The sequence below is a fragment of the Pelodiscus sinensis genome, chromosome 3 (assembly GCF_049634645.1).
Source record: "Pelodiscus sinensis isolate JC-2024 chromosome 3, ASM4963464v1, whole genome shotgun sequence".
Taxonomy (NCBI): domain Eukaryota; kingdom Metazoa; phylum Chordata; order Testudines; family Trionychidae; genus Pelodiscus; species Pelodiscus sinensis.
In genome coordinates, this window is record NC_134713.1 from 26,528,917 (window position 1) to 26,546,183 (window position 17,267).

Genomic DNA, 17,267 nt, shown 5'->3' on the forward strand with positions numbered 1-17,267 from the left:
GGGGGGCAGTTCAGTGGGGAGAGGGGCAAGGCCCCTGCAGCCAGCAGTTGGGGGGGGCAGTTCAGTGGGGAGAGGGGCAAGGCCCCTGCAGCCAGCAGTTGGGGGGGCAGTTCAGTGGGGAGAGGGGCAAGGCCCCTGCAGCCAGCAGTGGGGGGGGAGGGGGCAGTTCAGTGGGGAGAGGGGCAAGGCCCCTGCAGCCAGCAGTGGGGGGGCAGTTCAGTGGGAAGAGGGGGCCCCTGCAGCCAGCAGTGGGGGGGGGGCAGTTCAGTGGGAAGAGGGGGCCCCTGCAGCCAGCAGTGGGGGGGGCAGTTCAGTGGGGAGAGGGGCAAGGCCCCTGCAGCCAGCAGTGGGGGGGGGGGGCAGTTCAGTGGGGAGAGGGGGAAGGCTCCTGCAGTCAGCAGTGGGGGGGGGGGCAGCTCAGTGGGGAGAGGGGGCCCCTGCAGCCAGCAGTGGGGGGGGGGCAGTTCAGTGGGGAGAGGGGCAAGGCCCCTGCAGCCAGCAGTGGGGGGGGGCAGTTCAGTGGGGAGAGGGGCAAGGCCCCTGCAGCCAGCAGTGGGGGGGGCAGTTCAGTGGGGAGAGGGGCAAGGCCCCTGCAGCCAGCAGTGGGGGGGGGCAGTTCAGTGGGGAGAGGGGCAAGGCCCCTGCAGCCAGCAGTGGGGGGGGGCAGCTCAGTGGGGAGAGGAGCAAGGCCCCTGCAGCCAGCGGGGGGCAGCTCGCAGGGCGCATGCCCTGGCCCGTCCCGCCCTAGCCGGATACGGAGAACAGGGCGGGGACCCCCACGCGCTGCTCCCGGCTGGAGAAACCTCAAACGCAGCCACGCTCCCGCCCGCCATAGGCTCCGGGGGGCTGCCGGGCTCCTCCCTCCGAGCGCTCCTACCCGCCGCGGGGACTGACCCGGCCGCCATCTATTGGCTATGCAAATGAGAGAAGGGCGGCAGCACCAATGAGCATCGGCCACGGCTGGGAACGCGGAGCCGCGCGGACAGGGCGGTGGGGCCAAGCGGACTGCAGCGGGGAGGCAGCCCCGGCCGCCGGCAGCGACACTCTCAGCAGCCATGGGGATGTTCGGCGCGAGCCGCCTCTTGCTCGGTAGGCGCCCGGCGGGCTGGACGCGAGCCGGCTGAGGGAGGGCGGGCCCGGCGGACTGTGGGCGCGGCTCAGCTCCCTGCCCGGAGCCCGAGACCCCTGGCCTGGCGGGGGCCCATTGTAGCCGGCGCGCTGAGGGCGGGGGTGGGAGGCTCAGTCAGGGCCTTCCCGGTGCGGCCCGCACGCGGGAAGGTCCGTAGGGGCCCATGGCGCCGCCTCGCCCCCGCGGGTTGCAGCGGGCGGTGTGTAACTGGGGGGGGGGGCGGGCGGTGTGTAACTGGCTAGAATTGGAAAAGGGGGAGCACGGTCTCCAGGCAGAAGCCTGCTCGTGGGGCGACCTTCCGGGGGAGCTGAGAGGAGCCCTGTTCCTGAAGACACTTGAAGGCTAGTCCTGGAAAAAAATAGCCCGACCGAATCCTGTGCTTGCTCCTGGGGAAACGGGCTGGATACGCCAGAGGTGGATGGACCTCATCCATTGTGCATTTATAGGAACTTAGTTCTGGTCTAACTCGGGCCCCGCTCCCCTTGAGCACCTGTGTGAGTTCGGGGCGCTGTTGCACTATGTGTGTTTTCTAACCTGTGATGCATGTTGCTCTTAGTGGAGGCCTGCTTTCCAATGGAGGCGTAGGGTGCTAGTTATTCTCCTGGAGTGACCTTCTCCATGGAGATGACAGGTTGTGAGAAGTAACACGATTGACAAGCAAAGGCCAAATCATAGAATACGGACATGCTGCATGATTATGCGATTGGAGTCCTGATTTGGGAAAATTCCTAAGTGCATAATTTTGTGGGGAGAGGCAACTATCTAATAAAATGGCAGTGATGGAGGGTACAATTATCTATACATAGAGGCATCATATCATAATGGAATAATGTTGATAAAGTATATCTCAGCGTCTGAAAGATTGCTTGTAGCTGCTAGCTTCAGAGCATACAAGAGCAGAGACTGTATCCCAAGTAACAAGGTGAAGAATTAATAGCTAAAGGAAGAAAATAAAAAAACTATATATTTTAGAGCATTTGACTGTGTTCAAGAACTCCTCCTAAACGATAACAGCTAGGACCACCAAATTTGGTGTACAAATTTGCTCATAATTTAGAACAAGATATGCATTTAGTTATGTCAAGAAAATGAGGTGTGCCTGGAATGGGATTGCTTCTCATAAAACCATGCAGAAAACAAGACAGAATCACCAGGCAGGTGAAAGTGTGCCTCCCCCTCCCCTTCCAGGAGTGCCCCAGCCCTGAACTTCTTACCACCTTGATGCTCCATTTTTCACTCTGGCTGGGGAGTGCAGTAGGCAGACAAATCTGGACCTGCCCCAACCATTTTCCAGAGCCACTTCAGCAATGCCAGGCACATCTTATAGTGAGAACTAAAGCATTAACTGAACATAGGAGCATGTAATAAGACTTATGGAATGTACAATGCCCTGGGGGCCCTAATACCCTCCTCAAAAATATAGGAAGGCAACCAGTATTGGATTCAGATATGATACTGGAAAATGGAAATACATATTGAAACTAATAGAAATGTACAGAAACTATCGTAGGTAAAATGTAAAATGAATAAGAGGGAAGAGCCAGAGACGCAGCTAAATGCAGCATAAATGTATTGGGACAGATGAGTAGTGAGATGACAGCTGTCTTCGGATAGAAAGCAAAGGTGTGTACAGTGCACTTCAACTATTGCAAAACAATCATTTGCAGTAGGAAACAAGTGATAGCAGACTTGAGATTACCTGTTTGTTTTTTTGTAATAGAACCCCACAATGTTAGGGATGTCATTGTGTAGACAACTACTCGATTAACCAATAAGACTGGGTTTATTAGTTAATCCTGTCACTACATGCATCCCCCTCCCCTCCATAAAGAGTCAGCAATGCGGCGGGGGGGGGGGGGGAGGCAGATGGCAGCCCAATACATGTGGAGAGCTCTGTGGCTCTTCCTGTCCCCCTCTTGCTGCCTTCTATAGAGTCAGTGGGGGGAGCGGGGGTGCAGGCAGTAGCTAGGGCTGTTGGGAGCTTCCCCCTGCACTCCCCATTGCCGCTTCTGTCAGCAGTGCGGGGATAGGGGAAGTTGCCCCGAAGCAACCCCTGTCCATGAGGAGTCCAAGCTCCTATGGACAGAGACTGCTCCAGCTTACCACAGAGCAACCTCTGTCCGTTATGAACCTGGCCAAGCCACAGACAGGAGTTACTGCCAGTGCACTCCTGGCCCCGTTCTTGGGGAGCCCCCTGCACTGCTGCCTTGTATTGGGAGCCAGTCTGTGTGGAAAGCCTGTTTTTAAACCAGCTTCCGCCTGCCACCCTGTGCTGCTGCCTCCAATAGGCAGCAGCATGGAGTAGCAGAGGGCTCCCCGGGAGTGTAGCTGGGAGCACAATGGCTGCTGGCCCACCTCTGGGGACTATCATAGTCATGTAACCGCTAAAATGTAATGCAGTTATGACTGTTTGTTTACATGCTATCTAACATTCCTACAATATATATTTTTTTCCTCTAATACAGGCCTAATTAATGAATTCTGTTTTACATTGTCAGTGAATGTCTTGATGCTTTATTTACATGTCTGCACATGACTACGATCCAGCCACATCAGTGTCAGAAACTGATTTTTAATCAGAAAGCATAGAATGTTGATGGCGGGGTGGACACTAAATAAATACTTTCTCCATTTCAAAAAAGATTCATTTGTAAAACAAATAAAATTAATAACATTAAAAATTGAAACAACTTTTTTGGCCTTTTTCACCTCCATTACTCAACATGGCCCCCCAGTATTTTTGAGAGTGTGGCTTACAATGTTTTCAGGCAGTGAGAAATGCTGAATACATAGCACCCTGCATGGCCAGGGTGCAGTGTCTGACCTATTGTGGATATAGTCCTGCATGTGCACCAGTTTGAGCTGTACTGTAATTAGACTTCTACAAAAATCCTTAGTAAGGGATACAAGAATATAACCCGTGGGTTATATATATTTTACAAACCCCCGCCACACACACACACACACCTTCCGCGGGGTATACAAAAATTTTTTTACTCACCTAGTGGTGAGCGCTCTCCTACCCCTTTCCCCGCTGCACAGCCTCCAGGTGGGGGAGCGCTCATCTCCTGGTTCCTGCGCAGGAGCGCTCCCCCTGCCCCTTCCTGCAGCTGTGCAGGAACCAGGAGATGAGCGCTCCCCCGCTCGGAGGCTAGAGGCTGCACAGCCACAGGAAGGGGCGGGGGAGCACTCTCATTCCCCTGCCTGGAGGTTGTGCAGCCGCGTGGGACCCAGGAGGGTGAGTGCTCCCCCTCCCAGAGGTTGTGTGTCTGCGTGGGACCCAGGCGGGGTGAGTGATCTCCCGTCCAGAGGGTGGCTAATTTCCCCCCCCCGCCTTCCTCCTGACCTGTAGAAGCCCCCTCCTCCCCCGCACAGTTTGGAGGAAAAAAAAAAAGTCTTGTATACCTTGCGGGTTATACTTGTGCGTGGAGTATACAAGATTTTTTTTTTTTACTCAAACTGCAAAAACCGCAGGGTATACTCGGGTATGGGGTATATTTGCTAAAGGGAAATTTCTTCCTTAGCCTGGTTAGTGTTGGCTTTTGTCATGACAGTGAATGTTTCTCGCCTTTATACTTGTATCATAACTGTAAATATTCTTGTTTTCTGTATAATTTATTTCAAATTCTAAAGCAAATTCTGATTTGACAGCATTGGAGGTCCAACCTGTAAAAGGATCTCCCTGATCCAGCACCCTTGGGACCTGAGCGGTCCTGAACCAGGGAGTTTGCTGGAATAGGGGAGGTCAGTGCTGCCCTTCTAGCTGCTTCACTCCCAAGGCTGGGGCTCCCACCTTGATGCTGCTCGCTGCCACCAGAGTTCCACGGGTTCTGGACAGGACCATCTGGCTGTTGCCGGCCCTGCTGCTGCCCGTGTTCTGTTCTGGGGCCACCTGGCTGCCAGCAGCCCCGCTCAGAAGCCTGCAGCTCTGCTGCCACTGGGGGTTCTTGGGGTATCCCCAGCCAATACTCCCCTGCTGCTGCCTGGCCCTGCTGCTGCCAGGGGTTCTCTGCCCACCTACCCCTGCCCTGACTCCACCAGGGATTCACTAGGTTCTCCAGCCGGGGCTCCCGGCCACCTGTCTCCATTGACATCAGGGGTTCCCCAGCCCTGCCTGACTCAAATAATGCCAGGAAATTCGTTGGCCAGGTCCGTCATGCTGGCTGCTGCTGGGAGTTTCTGGGGTTACCCAGCTGGGGCTGCCTAGCTGCCATCCCACTGGCCCCACTGACAGAGCCAGTCCTGCTCTGGGGCTGCCTGGTCCTGCTGCTTCAGGGAGTACCCCAGCCAGGGCAGGGGCTCCTTGTTTGCCACGTGGCCCAGCTGATACCAGTGGTTCCCAGGTTGGGTTGGGGCTCCCTGTTTACTGCCTGGTCCCACTGATGACGAGAGTTCTTCAGACGAGGCAGGGCTCCTCACCTCTGCCTGCCCCACTGATGCCAGGGGTTTCGAGCTACTGCTGGCCCAGCCAGGGCTCTCCAGCCCTGGTTCTCTGGCTGGCTCTCACTCCTACCTTTAGGAATCCAGCAATATCTGTGGCCGTGCTGGACCATAGAGGTTACCAGACCAGAGAGTCCTGGATTTGGGAGGTTCAACCTGTACTTCGTATTGTGCTATTTGAGTTTCATTACTATTTACATGAAAGTGAGTTTTAACTTAGAATTATTGCTGAAGGCAAATTTCAGATTGCATATGTGGTTGCAGAAATTGCAGATCAGACTTCTGGCTAGTTCAGTGTCTTACAATTAGGGAACAGAAAGTGATTGGGGCTGATTTCAAATGAACTGTTAACAATTTGCTGATTAACAAAAGTTTCAGATAAAATGGAAGATCTGCTTGTGAAAAGAGGGGTAAATGGCAGAAATTACTGAATAAAATTCACTGAACTCTAGTTTGGTTTTTACTTTTGCCATAAATCTCTTAGGTGATGTATTTATTTCCTGTAAGTCTTGTTGCAATTGTACATTCAATGTATTCAACCTGCTAGTCTGACTTGGTCGAAGGGACGTTTTCCTCATATTTACTACAAAAAAAAAAAAAAAGCAGTTGTACCATACAGTTGAAGCTCTTTCACCTTCTCAATGTCTTACCTCCCCCCCCCGTGGCAGCTTTTACTGTAGGACAACCTGACACACTACAAGGGTAGTTGTGTGTGAGCTTTGTCACTCCTGAAGTACAGGCAGTCCCCGACTTACGTTGGATCCGCAGATACGAACGGGGCTGCCACAGAGTACACGGACTGCGGGACCTCGCGGTCCTGCCGCCCGTGTACTCTGGGGCTTTCTCTGCGTCTCCCTGGTCTGCAGACCAGAAAGATGCAGAGCAAAGCCGCGGAGGGGCTCGGGCAGCGGGGCTGCCTGAGGGCCCCCCCCCCCCCCCATGCGGCTTTGCAAAGCTGCAGGGGGGGCTCGGGCAGCGAGGCAGCCCAGGCGTGCCTGGACTGCTCCGCTGCCGGCTTCCCCGCGGCTTTGCAAAGCTGCGGGGGGGCTCGGGCAGCGGGGCACCCCAGGCGCACCTGGGCTGCTCCGCTGCTGGCTTCCCCGAGGCTTTGCAAAGCGGTGGGGGGGCTCGGGCAGCAGGGCACCCCAGGCGCGCCTGGGCTGCTCCTCTGCCGGCTTCCCCGAGGCTTTGCAAAGCCGCGGGGGAAGCCGGCAGTGGGACAGCCCAGACGCCCCGCGGCTGTCCCGCTGCCGGCATCCTCAGAGGCTTTGCTACCCATCTCCATGGTCTGCTGGTCTCCAGCAGACCAGGGAGACTGGGAGCAAAGCTGCGGAGGACCCAGGCGGCAGGACCGCAGTGCATCTCGGTCTGCCGCCTGTGTCTTCCTGGTCTGCTGGGGTGGGGGGGCACAGCTAGTAGGCCCCCCCCCCCCCCAGCAGACTAGGCTTTTCTCCGGACGCCTGTGGCAGAGCAGCTGGTGTGCTGCCGGTTGGTCCCGCAGCGCCGCTCTGGGCGCTACTGGTCCAACCCAGCAGCACCCCAGCTGCTCTGCCCCAGGTGTCCTGATTCAGCCGCTGCTGGTCAGTTTCAGCAGCGGCTGAATCAGGACGCCTGGGGCAGAGCAGATGGGGTGCTGTTGGGTTGGTCCAGTAGTGCCGAGGAGCGGCGCTACTGGAGCAACCCAGCAGCACCCCAGCTGCTCTGCCCCAGGCGTCCTGATTTAGCCGCTGCTGAAACTGACCAGCGCTGACTACAGGAAGCCAGAGGCAGAGTTGCTCTGCCCCGGGCTTCCTGGAATCAGCTGCTGATCAGTTTCAGCAGCAGCTGACTTGGGAACGCTTGGGGTTCTTAAGTTGATTCTGTATGTAAGTCAGAACTGGCGGTCAGTTTCAGCAGCGGCTGAATCTGGACGCCAGTTCCGACTTACATACAGATTCAACTTAAGAACAAACCTACAGTCCCTATCTTGTACGTAACCCGGGGACTGCCTGTACACTGCTGTGAGTTGATATGAGTAGTACTACCTTTGTCAGGGGGAAGAGACTCTAACACAGTGTTTCTTAAACTTTTTAAGACTGAGGAACACCAAACAATAATTTTTTTATGAGGAACACTAAGGATTTTTTATTGAGTAAAAAGGGTCAGGGGAAAGTTATTCAGCCAAAACAAAAAGTTCGCCTGCAACTTTAAGGGTGGCCATTTTGAATTCTGTTCTCCGCAGCACATCTCTAACTGCCTCGCAGCACACTGGTGTACGCGGAACACGGTTTAAGAAACACTGCTCTAGCACATGAATAAACATACTTAAACTAGTCCAGGATAACTCCAAAAGAATCTCATGGATTTTTAAGGCCAGAAGGAACCATTATGAGGCAGTATGGCACAATGAAGCTCAATGTGATGGGACTCAGGAAAGCTGTGCTGAATTCCCAGCACTGCCATTCATTTGCTAGGCCCAGGAATGAATTTTTCTCCAGGTCAGATTGGTGGGGACGGAGAGGGCAGTGGTGGCATTAGAAAAGGTTCAGAGAAGGGCAACTAAAATGATTAGGGGTTTGGAACGGGTCCCATATGAGGAGAGAGAAAAGAGAGTGGGACTTTTCAGCTTGGAAAAGAGAAGACTAACAGGGGATATGATGGAGATAACTTTTCTTTATTCACTTTCTCCACACCACTCATGATTTTAGATAAGAACTAGGGGCCACCAAATGAAACTAATGGGCAGTGGGTTTAAAACAAATAAAAGGAAGTTCTTCACACCGCGCATAGTCAACCTGTGGAACTCCTTGCCTGAGGAGGTTGTGAAGGCTAGGACTATAACAGGGTTTAAAAGAGAACTGTTCGATTCACTACCTCTGGGGCATCTGGCATTGGCCACTGTCAGCAGACAGGGTACTGGGCTGGATGGACCTTTGGTCTGACCCAGTATGGCCATTCTTATGTTCTTCTTGTCGTCTTCTGCAAAGTGGAGTGTGGGTCACTCGTTGATTTGAACTAGAGCAAAAAGTGGATTCTCTGTCATCTGAAAATCCGTAAATCAAGATTTGAGGATTTAAATAACTCAGCCAGAGGGTGTTAGGCTTATTGGCATTAGGGATATAAAGGACTAGTTGACTATCCGGTAAGCAAATGCTATCAGATAGAGGCAGCAAGGGGGTGGGAGAATGGCTCTGCCATTTTGAATGCCATCAGGCTCCTCACAGCATTTCAAAGTGGCAACGTGGAGCTTGGGATCACCTGGAGACACTCCAGCTGACCCCGGGCTCCAGGTGGCATGCTAGCTTTGAAATATACAAAAGTCCCCAGCATGGGGCTTTTGTGCATTTCAAAGAGGAAGTGCAGCATGGAGCCTGGGGCCAGCGTGGGACTCTGAGCCTCCTGCTGACCCTTGGCTCCATGCGGCATTCCAACTTTTAAATGCACAAGAGCCCCCACTGGGGCTCTTGTACATTTCAAAAGTGGAACACAGAAGTGCTTATTGAATAGTTGATGGAAATTCCCAAACAAAAGAGGAAAAAAAGGAGAGTGGGGGAGTGTGTGAAAGAATTAATAGGTTTGGAATGGCGTTTTTGCATTAGTGATTAACGATTCAGCCACAGCACGCATTGCCCTTGGAACTGCTTTTTCCTTTTGTTTTGTACTTTGGGATTAGTATGGAGCTGTTCTATCTTGTCTCTTGCTTATTTTCATTGGCTCTGCGTAATATCTTCAGGGTCAACCTCCTTGTAATTTCTGTAATCTGTTAGTTTGTCGTATAGGAATTTGTTGATTTATTAGAAATTGTATAAATAGTAATTAGGGGGCAGGTACAATTGTTTTCATTTGCTTATTAATATTCATTTTACGGGAGTTAACATTACTAAATAAGGCTTTAGGGAAAGTAGTGATAGACATGTGAATTAATGTACTAAAATAGATAAAAGGGTGTGATTAACACCAGGTTGTTGCCACTCGTTCATTGTGTTGAATGTCCGAGGTGAAGATGTGTAGGCAATACAGTGGTTCTGTTTACCCCATCCGCTCCTGGGTCACCTGTTTCTTCTCCAACAGATAGGAGTATAATTTTGGTTTTCTTTTTGTTCTAGGAGTTGTGAGCTGCACATTCTTTATGGCAGCTAAGAGCCTGTATTCATCCAGTGATGATGTGATAGAGCTAACACCAACAAATTTCAACAAGGAAGTCATTCAGAGTGACAGTTTATGGCTGGTAGAATTCTATGCACCATGGTAAGTATCATAGCTAGTCAGAGAACCCTAGCACATACTATCCTGGCAGGTGTGCTTATAAGAGAGTTGGCTAATTTCTATAAAAAAGGACTTCCTGCTCCTGCTCACTTTTGTATCTTGGGAGAATACAAAGGGTATTTATTTGAAATCCTGGACCAACCATTCACTGTCTAGCACAAATCTCACTTGGGTTTAAATGCATTTCAGTAGCCATGTGGCCAGCAAAATAAACCTGAATTTATGATATCCTCTACGTGTTCTGTTAGTCTTTAAGGTGCTACTAGACTATTGGTTGTTTTTATAGAACAGTGAGGGGAAATAATAGGTCTGGTTTAAAGATGTTAAATATTGGTTAATTGAATAGTTGATTAACCTCAGACTTTTTATCGGTTACTCGGCTATTTTATAGTCCTCAGAGGTGGGGCTGGCACTGTCAACCAGTGCACTCCAGCCCCACTCCTGAGGAGCCCCCTGCCGCTCCGTGCAGTTCCTCTGTATCAGAGGCAGCAACACAGAGTGCCAGGTAGGAGGAGCTTGTCCGCGAGGGGAGCCAGTTTAACAACGCAGGGTGGCAGCAGCCCCTGTCTAGGGGGTAGGGGGTCTGAGCTCTTGGACCCAGTGTGAGCCTGAACTGAGCTGGGCTGCCTGCACGCCTGGCTCCTAATACGCTTTAAATGCAGAGCCGCAGTGGGGATAGCATAAACTGGAACTGAGCCAGGCAACTCGCCAGCCTGCTAAAAAATGTTCTAGCAAAGGGTAGGGGGGAATGGTTGTAATCTTACTACAAGCTTATTAACCGATAAGCTTTTGCCTATCAATTAATTGACTATACAGTTACATCCCTAATCTGGTTTGGTAAGAGCTGCATTATATCCAGCCTAGAATCTCCATCTATAATTTTCAATATTAACTTCCTTTGCAAATGTTGCTCCTGGTGTCTGCAGTGACATGAAGATATTACAACTTGGTTTTCTTCCTCCCTCACATGGATAGAACTCCCAACTGTATTGCAAAGAGCAAATGATTGACATTACTTGTATGCTGTACTCTTGGGGGGTTCAAATTACATTGATTTCTTAAAGTATTTTGTGAAAAAGTATGTACCCACTTGATTGAAAATAAATTATTTTTCCAAAAGGTGTGGTCACTGTCAAAGACTAACTCCAGAATGGAAGAAAGCGGCAACAGCATTAAAAGTAAGTTTAAATTTTGCTCTTACACATTCAGTGCTTTGGTACTGGGGTGAGACTGGCGTTTGTCAGCTCTCTTAGGGTATGTCTACACTAGCCCCTTAGTTCGAACTAGGGAGGCTAATGTAGGCATTCGAATTTGCAAATGAAGCCCGGTATTTAAATATCCCGAGCTTTATTTGCATGTTCCCATCCTGTCGCCATTTTTAAATCCCACTTATCCGAACTAGCTGCACGCTGCAGTCAAACATTAATTCGAACTAAGTCCTTGGTTCGAATTAACTGTTACACCTCATTCCACGAGGAGTAACAGTTGATTCAAACTAAGGACTTAGTTCGAACTAACAGTTGACTGCCGCGGGTAGCCACGGACAGTTAGTTCGTACTAGTGGGATTTTAAAATGGCAACCGGACAGGAACATGCAAATAAAGCCCGGGATATTTAAATCCTGGGCTTCGTTTGCAAGTTCGAATGCCTGTTAGCCTCCCTAGTTCGAACTAGGGGGCTAGTGTAGACATACCCTTAGAGACTTACGATAAACTTTAGGTCAGCTTTGTGAAATTTACTAGTCCCAAACAAGTAACATTCTTTATTAGGCAAAATGTCAGGGTGTAGGGTATTTGTATTTTTGTAATATGTCAAGATAGTTTCTTTTTTCTGGTAAACTTCCATAGTAGCCTTGCAAGATTGCTATAGAATCAAGAATCTATGGGTTATATATTTATAATCCAGATTTCTGGCTGAGCAATATTTTTCCCCTCACCCACTGCCACATTACCCCTTCTCCCCCCCTCCCCCCCCCCCCCCAAAAAAAAATCCTCTGCATGCCTTTGGTTCCCAGAACAAGCGGAAGTTGAGTACACAGAAATAGCTCCGTATGCTAGACAATGCAGTGATCTGCTGAAATTTGTTTATTCTTTCTATATACTTTTTTTAAAAAAACATTAATTGATGTCTTTCTCTGTCACATTCCCAACTACTAGGCTGCCGTAGCCCCAAACTGACCCAGTAAATACTCACTAGTACTTTCCATCTGACCGTTATGGCTCCTGTCTTGTCAACTGCATTAAATTACAATGGAAGCTTTTCAACATTTCAATAGGGTATTGTGAAAGTCGGTGCTGTTGATGCAGATAAGCATCAGTCCCTAGGAGGTCAGTATGGCGTTCGAGGATTTCCATCTATCAAGATATTTGGATCCAACAAGAACAAACCAGAAGACTACCAGGGTAAATGCTATGTAGTATTCTTTCATGTGTTGTGTGTCTTTCATGTCATGTGTGATAGATTTAAAAAAAAAAAAAAATTTGCTTATTCCATATATTCTGCTATCTAAATCAGGTACCTTCGTGTAGATTACACTTATTTAGGAAACAAACAGAAAAGAACTCTGCTGCTCTTAGTTGCAGTTAAATAATTTATCATGTATGATGTCATAATAGCAGATTCCAAGTTAAATCAAAAGGTCCAAAGCATTGTAGTAAGATATTACTGGTTTCTTTATGTACATGGACTGAAAATAAGGGCTGTTTATGGTATCTGTGTGCTTTCGTGGTGGTAATGACCTATCCTTTTAAGACTGTTGAGTTACATACAAGGCAATGTTGACATTTAACTTTCCTGCTTTTTAGTATTTGTGAGGAGAAACACTTGAGCAAACTTAATGCCTAAGCTAATTGACTCCCACCATGCACAAAATGTCTGTAAGACCCAGTCTTGTGCTCACTAAAACCAGCAGGAGCAGAATTGGGCACTGACTCTAGATTAAATAGGGTGCTACTTTGATTTTACAGTTCAGCCCTTTACCTCTTTCTTCTGCTGTGTCACAGGTGGCAGAACAAGCGAAGCTATCGTTGATGCTGCTTTAAGTTCTCTTCGATCACTGGTAAAGGATCGTCTTAGTGGCAGAAGTGGAGGACATAGTTCTGGAAAGCAGGTAGTTATCAGGGAATAGATAATGCATTATTTTTATTGATGAGGCTTCATGTTTTCTGCAGCAAATCAGGAACTTGTGCTCCTAGAGCTGTGTACTTCTGGAGTGTGCCAGGAATCACTGTGTTCAGGCTGGTATGCCACTTGCAAAGTGTGCGCGAAAACTAGGGGTACTAGTTATAATGAGTAACTGCATGTGGCGACTTAGTCTGAGCACTAATGCAAAAGAGACCATTGGAAGGAGCAACTAACTAGTCTTCGTTCTTTGTTGGTATCTCCATGTGTTAAATGGAGTTCCTTATCCCTTCCTCAGAACTGTATTACGGCTAAGCACATTAATGTTTGCTCTTCTGTGGTACCTTCCATCTGGGGACCTCAAAATAGTTTAATGTGAGAGTCAGAAAAGAAAACATAAATATCCAGGAATGAGACCAGATGCTAAACATTAATTGCTGCAAAATGAATGAAATGATTTCACAATTCAAGACCTGAAGTGGAAAATGTAAACAGAACAGTAAAAAATACAAATACTCTAAAATTCTTAGGATGACATTGTCAAAAGTGCTTGGTAGCCAGCTCCCATTTTCAAAAGTAACTAAACACCATTGACTTTAAACAGGCACCACAGAAGCCCAGTGCCTATGTCATTTCTCCAACCAAGCAGATTTAAGGACCTCCTGTAAATTTTACACGTAATCTTAATAAATTTAGACATTACTACCAATGTGGGGGGAAAAAAGTTATTAAAAAAGCTGAAACTTGACCGTGTCCGTTTACTCTGCCTATGAGATTTCTTTCCAAAAGTGAACAAAAAGGTCTTGAGCCATTAAGATCCAAGTCCAAGTCTTTTTCAGAAACAATAGCATTGCTTCCTGTGGGTTTTTAGGGGTGTCACCAGGCAGACACTCACCACCACAGTGCCTCCTGCCTGTAGCACTGGGAATTCGCTCTTACCAGCCCACAGGGTGTCTCTCCCATCACTCAGTTCTCCAGTGCTGGACCCGTGTTACTCCCAGACCACAGTGTCCTCTTCAGGATGCTGCCCTGCAGCAGTGCCCACTAAAGTTTCTCTCCACCTCCTTCCGGGGGTGGGTATTTATCAGTCTCTGCACTCTGGGGTCCTCCCCTCGCAGGACCCTATACCTTTAGGTACTCGCAATTCCCCTATACCTACCTTACCTTAGTAACCCACTGGAAGTCTTCATTTAGCCCCTGCCACAGGGGCGAACTGCAGTCTGAAATGGCCACTCATCATTGGCAAGGGAGTGTGGACCTGCTGCCTCTTCCTAGCCTGGCTGTCTCCCTGCAGCCCAGTACACTCAGGCCTTGCCTCTGGCCCTGCAGCCTGAGAGTGAGGGAAGGCCAGGGCTCCCCAGCTCTGCCTGCCTTTCCCCTGCACTGCTTTGTCTCAGGAAGCCCCCACCTTCCCTGGCAGCCAGGTCCCTCCTGCTCCCCAGCTAGACCAAGAATCACCCTTCAGGAGCCCTTATTTATACAGCCCCCAGTTGGGCCCTAATTGGCAGTATCTGCCTCAGATGCCGCTTTTGCTCTTGGTCCTGCCTCAGGGTTGGGTTTTATCCTTAAAGGGCCAGTGTGGGGCAGATACCCCATCACAAGGACTTAAATACGTTCTACAGCCGGTCCCCAACTTACAGCCACCTTGACTTAAGACCATTCTCACTTATGACCAAAGCAGTCATAAATACGGGCTCTGCGTTACGAAAGCGATCCGCACTTATGAACAGTGCGGTTGCAATGTAACTCAATGGGTTCCGAGTTATGATCATTCTGAGTTACGGCCAAGTGTTTGGTCTGTAATACGTTCGTAACTTGGGGACTGGCTGTATATGCTTTGTGGGCTATATTGACATGGATCGCTCTAGTATGGGAAACTTGATTTTTCCTGAACTTGGATATTTTAATTTAATTTAGCAAAGAAAGTGTGTAGATGCAGATATGATAGTGATCACATCTGGAGCTGCTGTGGGTGGGTTATATGTGAGGGAGCAATGCATAAATTTCCCTAGTTTAACTGAGACTTATTTTTGACCTACAGAGTAGCCGAGAAAGTGGAGGCTCAGATAAGAAGAATGTGATTGAACTGACTGATGACAGCTTTGATAAGAATGTTGTGAATAGTGATGATGTTTGGCTGGTAGAGTTTTACGCTCCATGGTGCGGACACTGCAAAAAGTAAGTGAAGTTCCTGGTAATGATTTAAAATTGGTGCTCACTTGTCAACTGTAAAGTATGTAAGCAGCTTATTCCTTGAATTGGGGTCCTCTGTCTCTCTTTTTATTAGATGTGGGGTTTTACAGTAGGATGAGTTACTCTTTAATGCAGTAATTCTCAACCATTTATGCCCGGGAATGGCAAACCCGTTCCCAAATTTTGGCTGACTGGTAAAATTTTATGTGCATATTCATTATGAAATAATGAATATGCAAATAAAGTCTGACTGCTCAGCCCCTTGCTCCCCGGTACCTAACACCCTTTGACCCTTTAACCTCTGACACCTACAGCTGGTGACTCCCCAGAGTGAGGCTACTCCCCTAGGCTGTGTGGCTGTTACTACCATAGGCAGGGGAAGCAGCTTTTGGTGGCATGCGCACTTCTCCTTCGTGCCCCCTTTTCCCCCCCAAGTGTGTCTTGTGCCCCCATGGTTTGGTGGGCCGGAGTGTGGAGCCTCAGCTGGGCCACCATTACTGGGGGGAGGGAGGCAGGTGCCTCCTGCTCTACTGCCTCCCCAAGCTCAGGGGAAAGAGCGTGGCACCTCCTGCTCTGCTCCCTCATTCAGCACCTCAGCCACCACGTCTTGCTGGAGCTGAGCTGCCACGGCCCGGTAGCTAGTGGTTCATGGACCAGCAGTTGGGAACCGCTACTTTATTGTACCTGCTCCAGAATTTAAAAGGGAACCTGTGTCTCCCCCTGCAGTTCTTGATTTAGCATTTGTTAACCCAGTCCTGTTTCATTTGAAATCACTGTCAGAACTCCCACTGCCACCAGTAAGAACAGGATCAGGCCCTTTGAATGCTCCTGATGTAAAGAGGGCCCAAGCATTCTTCTGACCCAAGAATTCAAGATGAGCTGGGATAGTCCAGGTTGGAGAGTGCTGTGGGTTGTGGTTTGCCTCCAACATGCTGTTTTTTACTGCTATTTATTGGCCATACATTGCTTTCTAGTCTGGAGCCAGAATGGGCAGCTGCTGCCATAGAAGTGGAAGAACAAACGAAGGGAAAAGTAAAACTGGCAGCTGTTGACGCTACGGTGAACCAGATGTTAGCCAGCCGTTATGGGGTGAGCGTGCTCTAGAGGCTTGAGAATTCCCTTGTCGTCTGCAATATCTCCAATAGGTCAACTTCTCTAGTAGTACCTAAAGAACTTTTTTTTACCTACATTTATTCATAATCTTAGTACAAAGAAATGTAGTATTAAAGGTGATTCACTCAGTTCATGGGGAAACTAGTGCTTTTCTCAAAAATTGAGAATGTGAAGTGGAAAAAGTCGTATAAATATGGATGTTGCTAATAAAAAAAGTATGTTAATGACTCTTGCAATTTACTTCCACAAGGTCTGGAATAATTGCACGCAGTAGCAATTTGCTAAGTGCTATCCTAAATTACCTTCCACTCCTCTGGAACTGGCATTTTTTGTGTGCACATGGTACCTTCATCTGAAAGAATTCCGAAGGTGTCATGTTAGCTATACAGATGAGGTGATACTGCAGGCTCAGAATTAATGCTTCATTGGACCCCTCTTCTCCCAGAAAGAAGTTTGGGTTGATTTTTTAAAAGGTATTTAGGCCCTAATGAGGTCAGAGGCACACAGGCACTTAAAACTCATTGATTTCAATAGATGTGAGTTGTCTAGTTGCTTTTGAAAATACCACAATGCTTTTAAGAGCTCGGGTTTTTTTTAAAAGTATTAAGTGTTCTTCCACATGTTAATACTAAAATAGTTTACAAAGGTGGAAAGAAAAATCACCACTGAGTAGTGTGTTGGTGAAGGGTGAATAAAATCTCTCTGAAATTCAGCTGTAATTGATCATCAGTTGGCAACCAGTGGAGGTACTGGAATAAAGTCTTATTAAAAATGATGTTAGGGTTTTTATGGGGGGAGAGGAGAGAAGGAGGAGTCCTATGTGTGGTAGAGGGGGGCTGCAGTTCCTAACAGTCTTCCCCCTTTCCCTAAAACTTGGTAGATCTTAATCTTTGCCTCTGGAGCCATGAAAAAATGAAGTTGGTCCTGCTGATACTTAAATCAGTGGTTCTAGGTAGGGATGTAAAATCCCATTTAAAATGTTAGCTAGTTAAAACTATATTTCTCTATCGTCCCATCACGCCATGGG

General features: G+C 48.8%; 1 protein-coding gene across 1 annotated transcript in view; it reads left to right on the plus strand.

Moving 5' to 3' along the window:
* The first annotated feature begins 930 nt into the window (after positions 1 to 930).
* PDIA6 (protein disulfide isomerase family A member 6) overlaps positions 931 to 17,267 on the plus strand; it is a 28,964-nt gene continuing 12,627 nt past the window's right edge. The window contains exons 1-7 of the mRNA XM_075923498.1: positions 931 to 1,089; positions 9,655 to 9,796; positions 10,935 to 10,992; positions 12,090 to 12,216; positions 12,817 to 12,923; positions 14,976 to 15,112; positions 16,102 to 16,216. Coding sequence (XP_075779613.1) covers positions 1,056 to 1,089; positions 9,655 to 9,796; positions 10,935 to 10,992; positions 12,090 to 12,216; positions 12,817 to 12,923; positions 14,976 to 15,112; positions 16,102 to 16,216 — 720 coding nt within the window. The 5' untranslated portion in view covers positions 931 to 1,055. The remainder of the gene's footprint in view (positions 1,090 to 9,654; positions 9,797 to 10,934; positions 10,993 to 12,089; positions 12,217 to 12,816; positions 12,924 to 14,975; positions 15,113 to 16,101; positions 16,217 to 17,267) is intronic.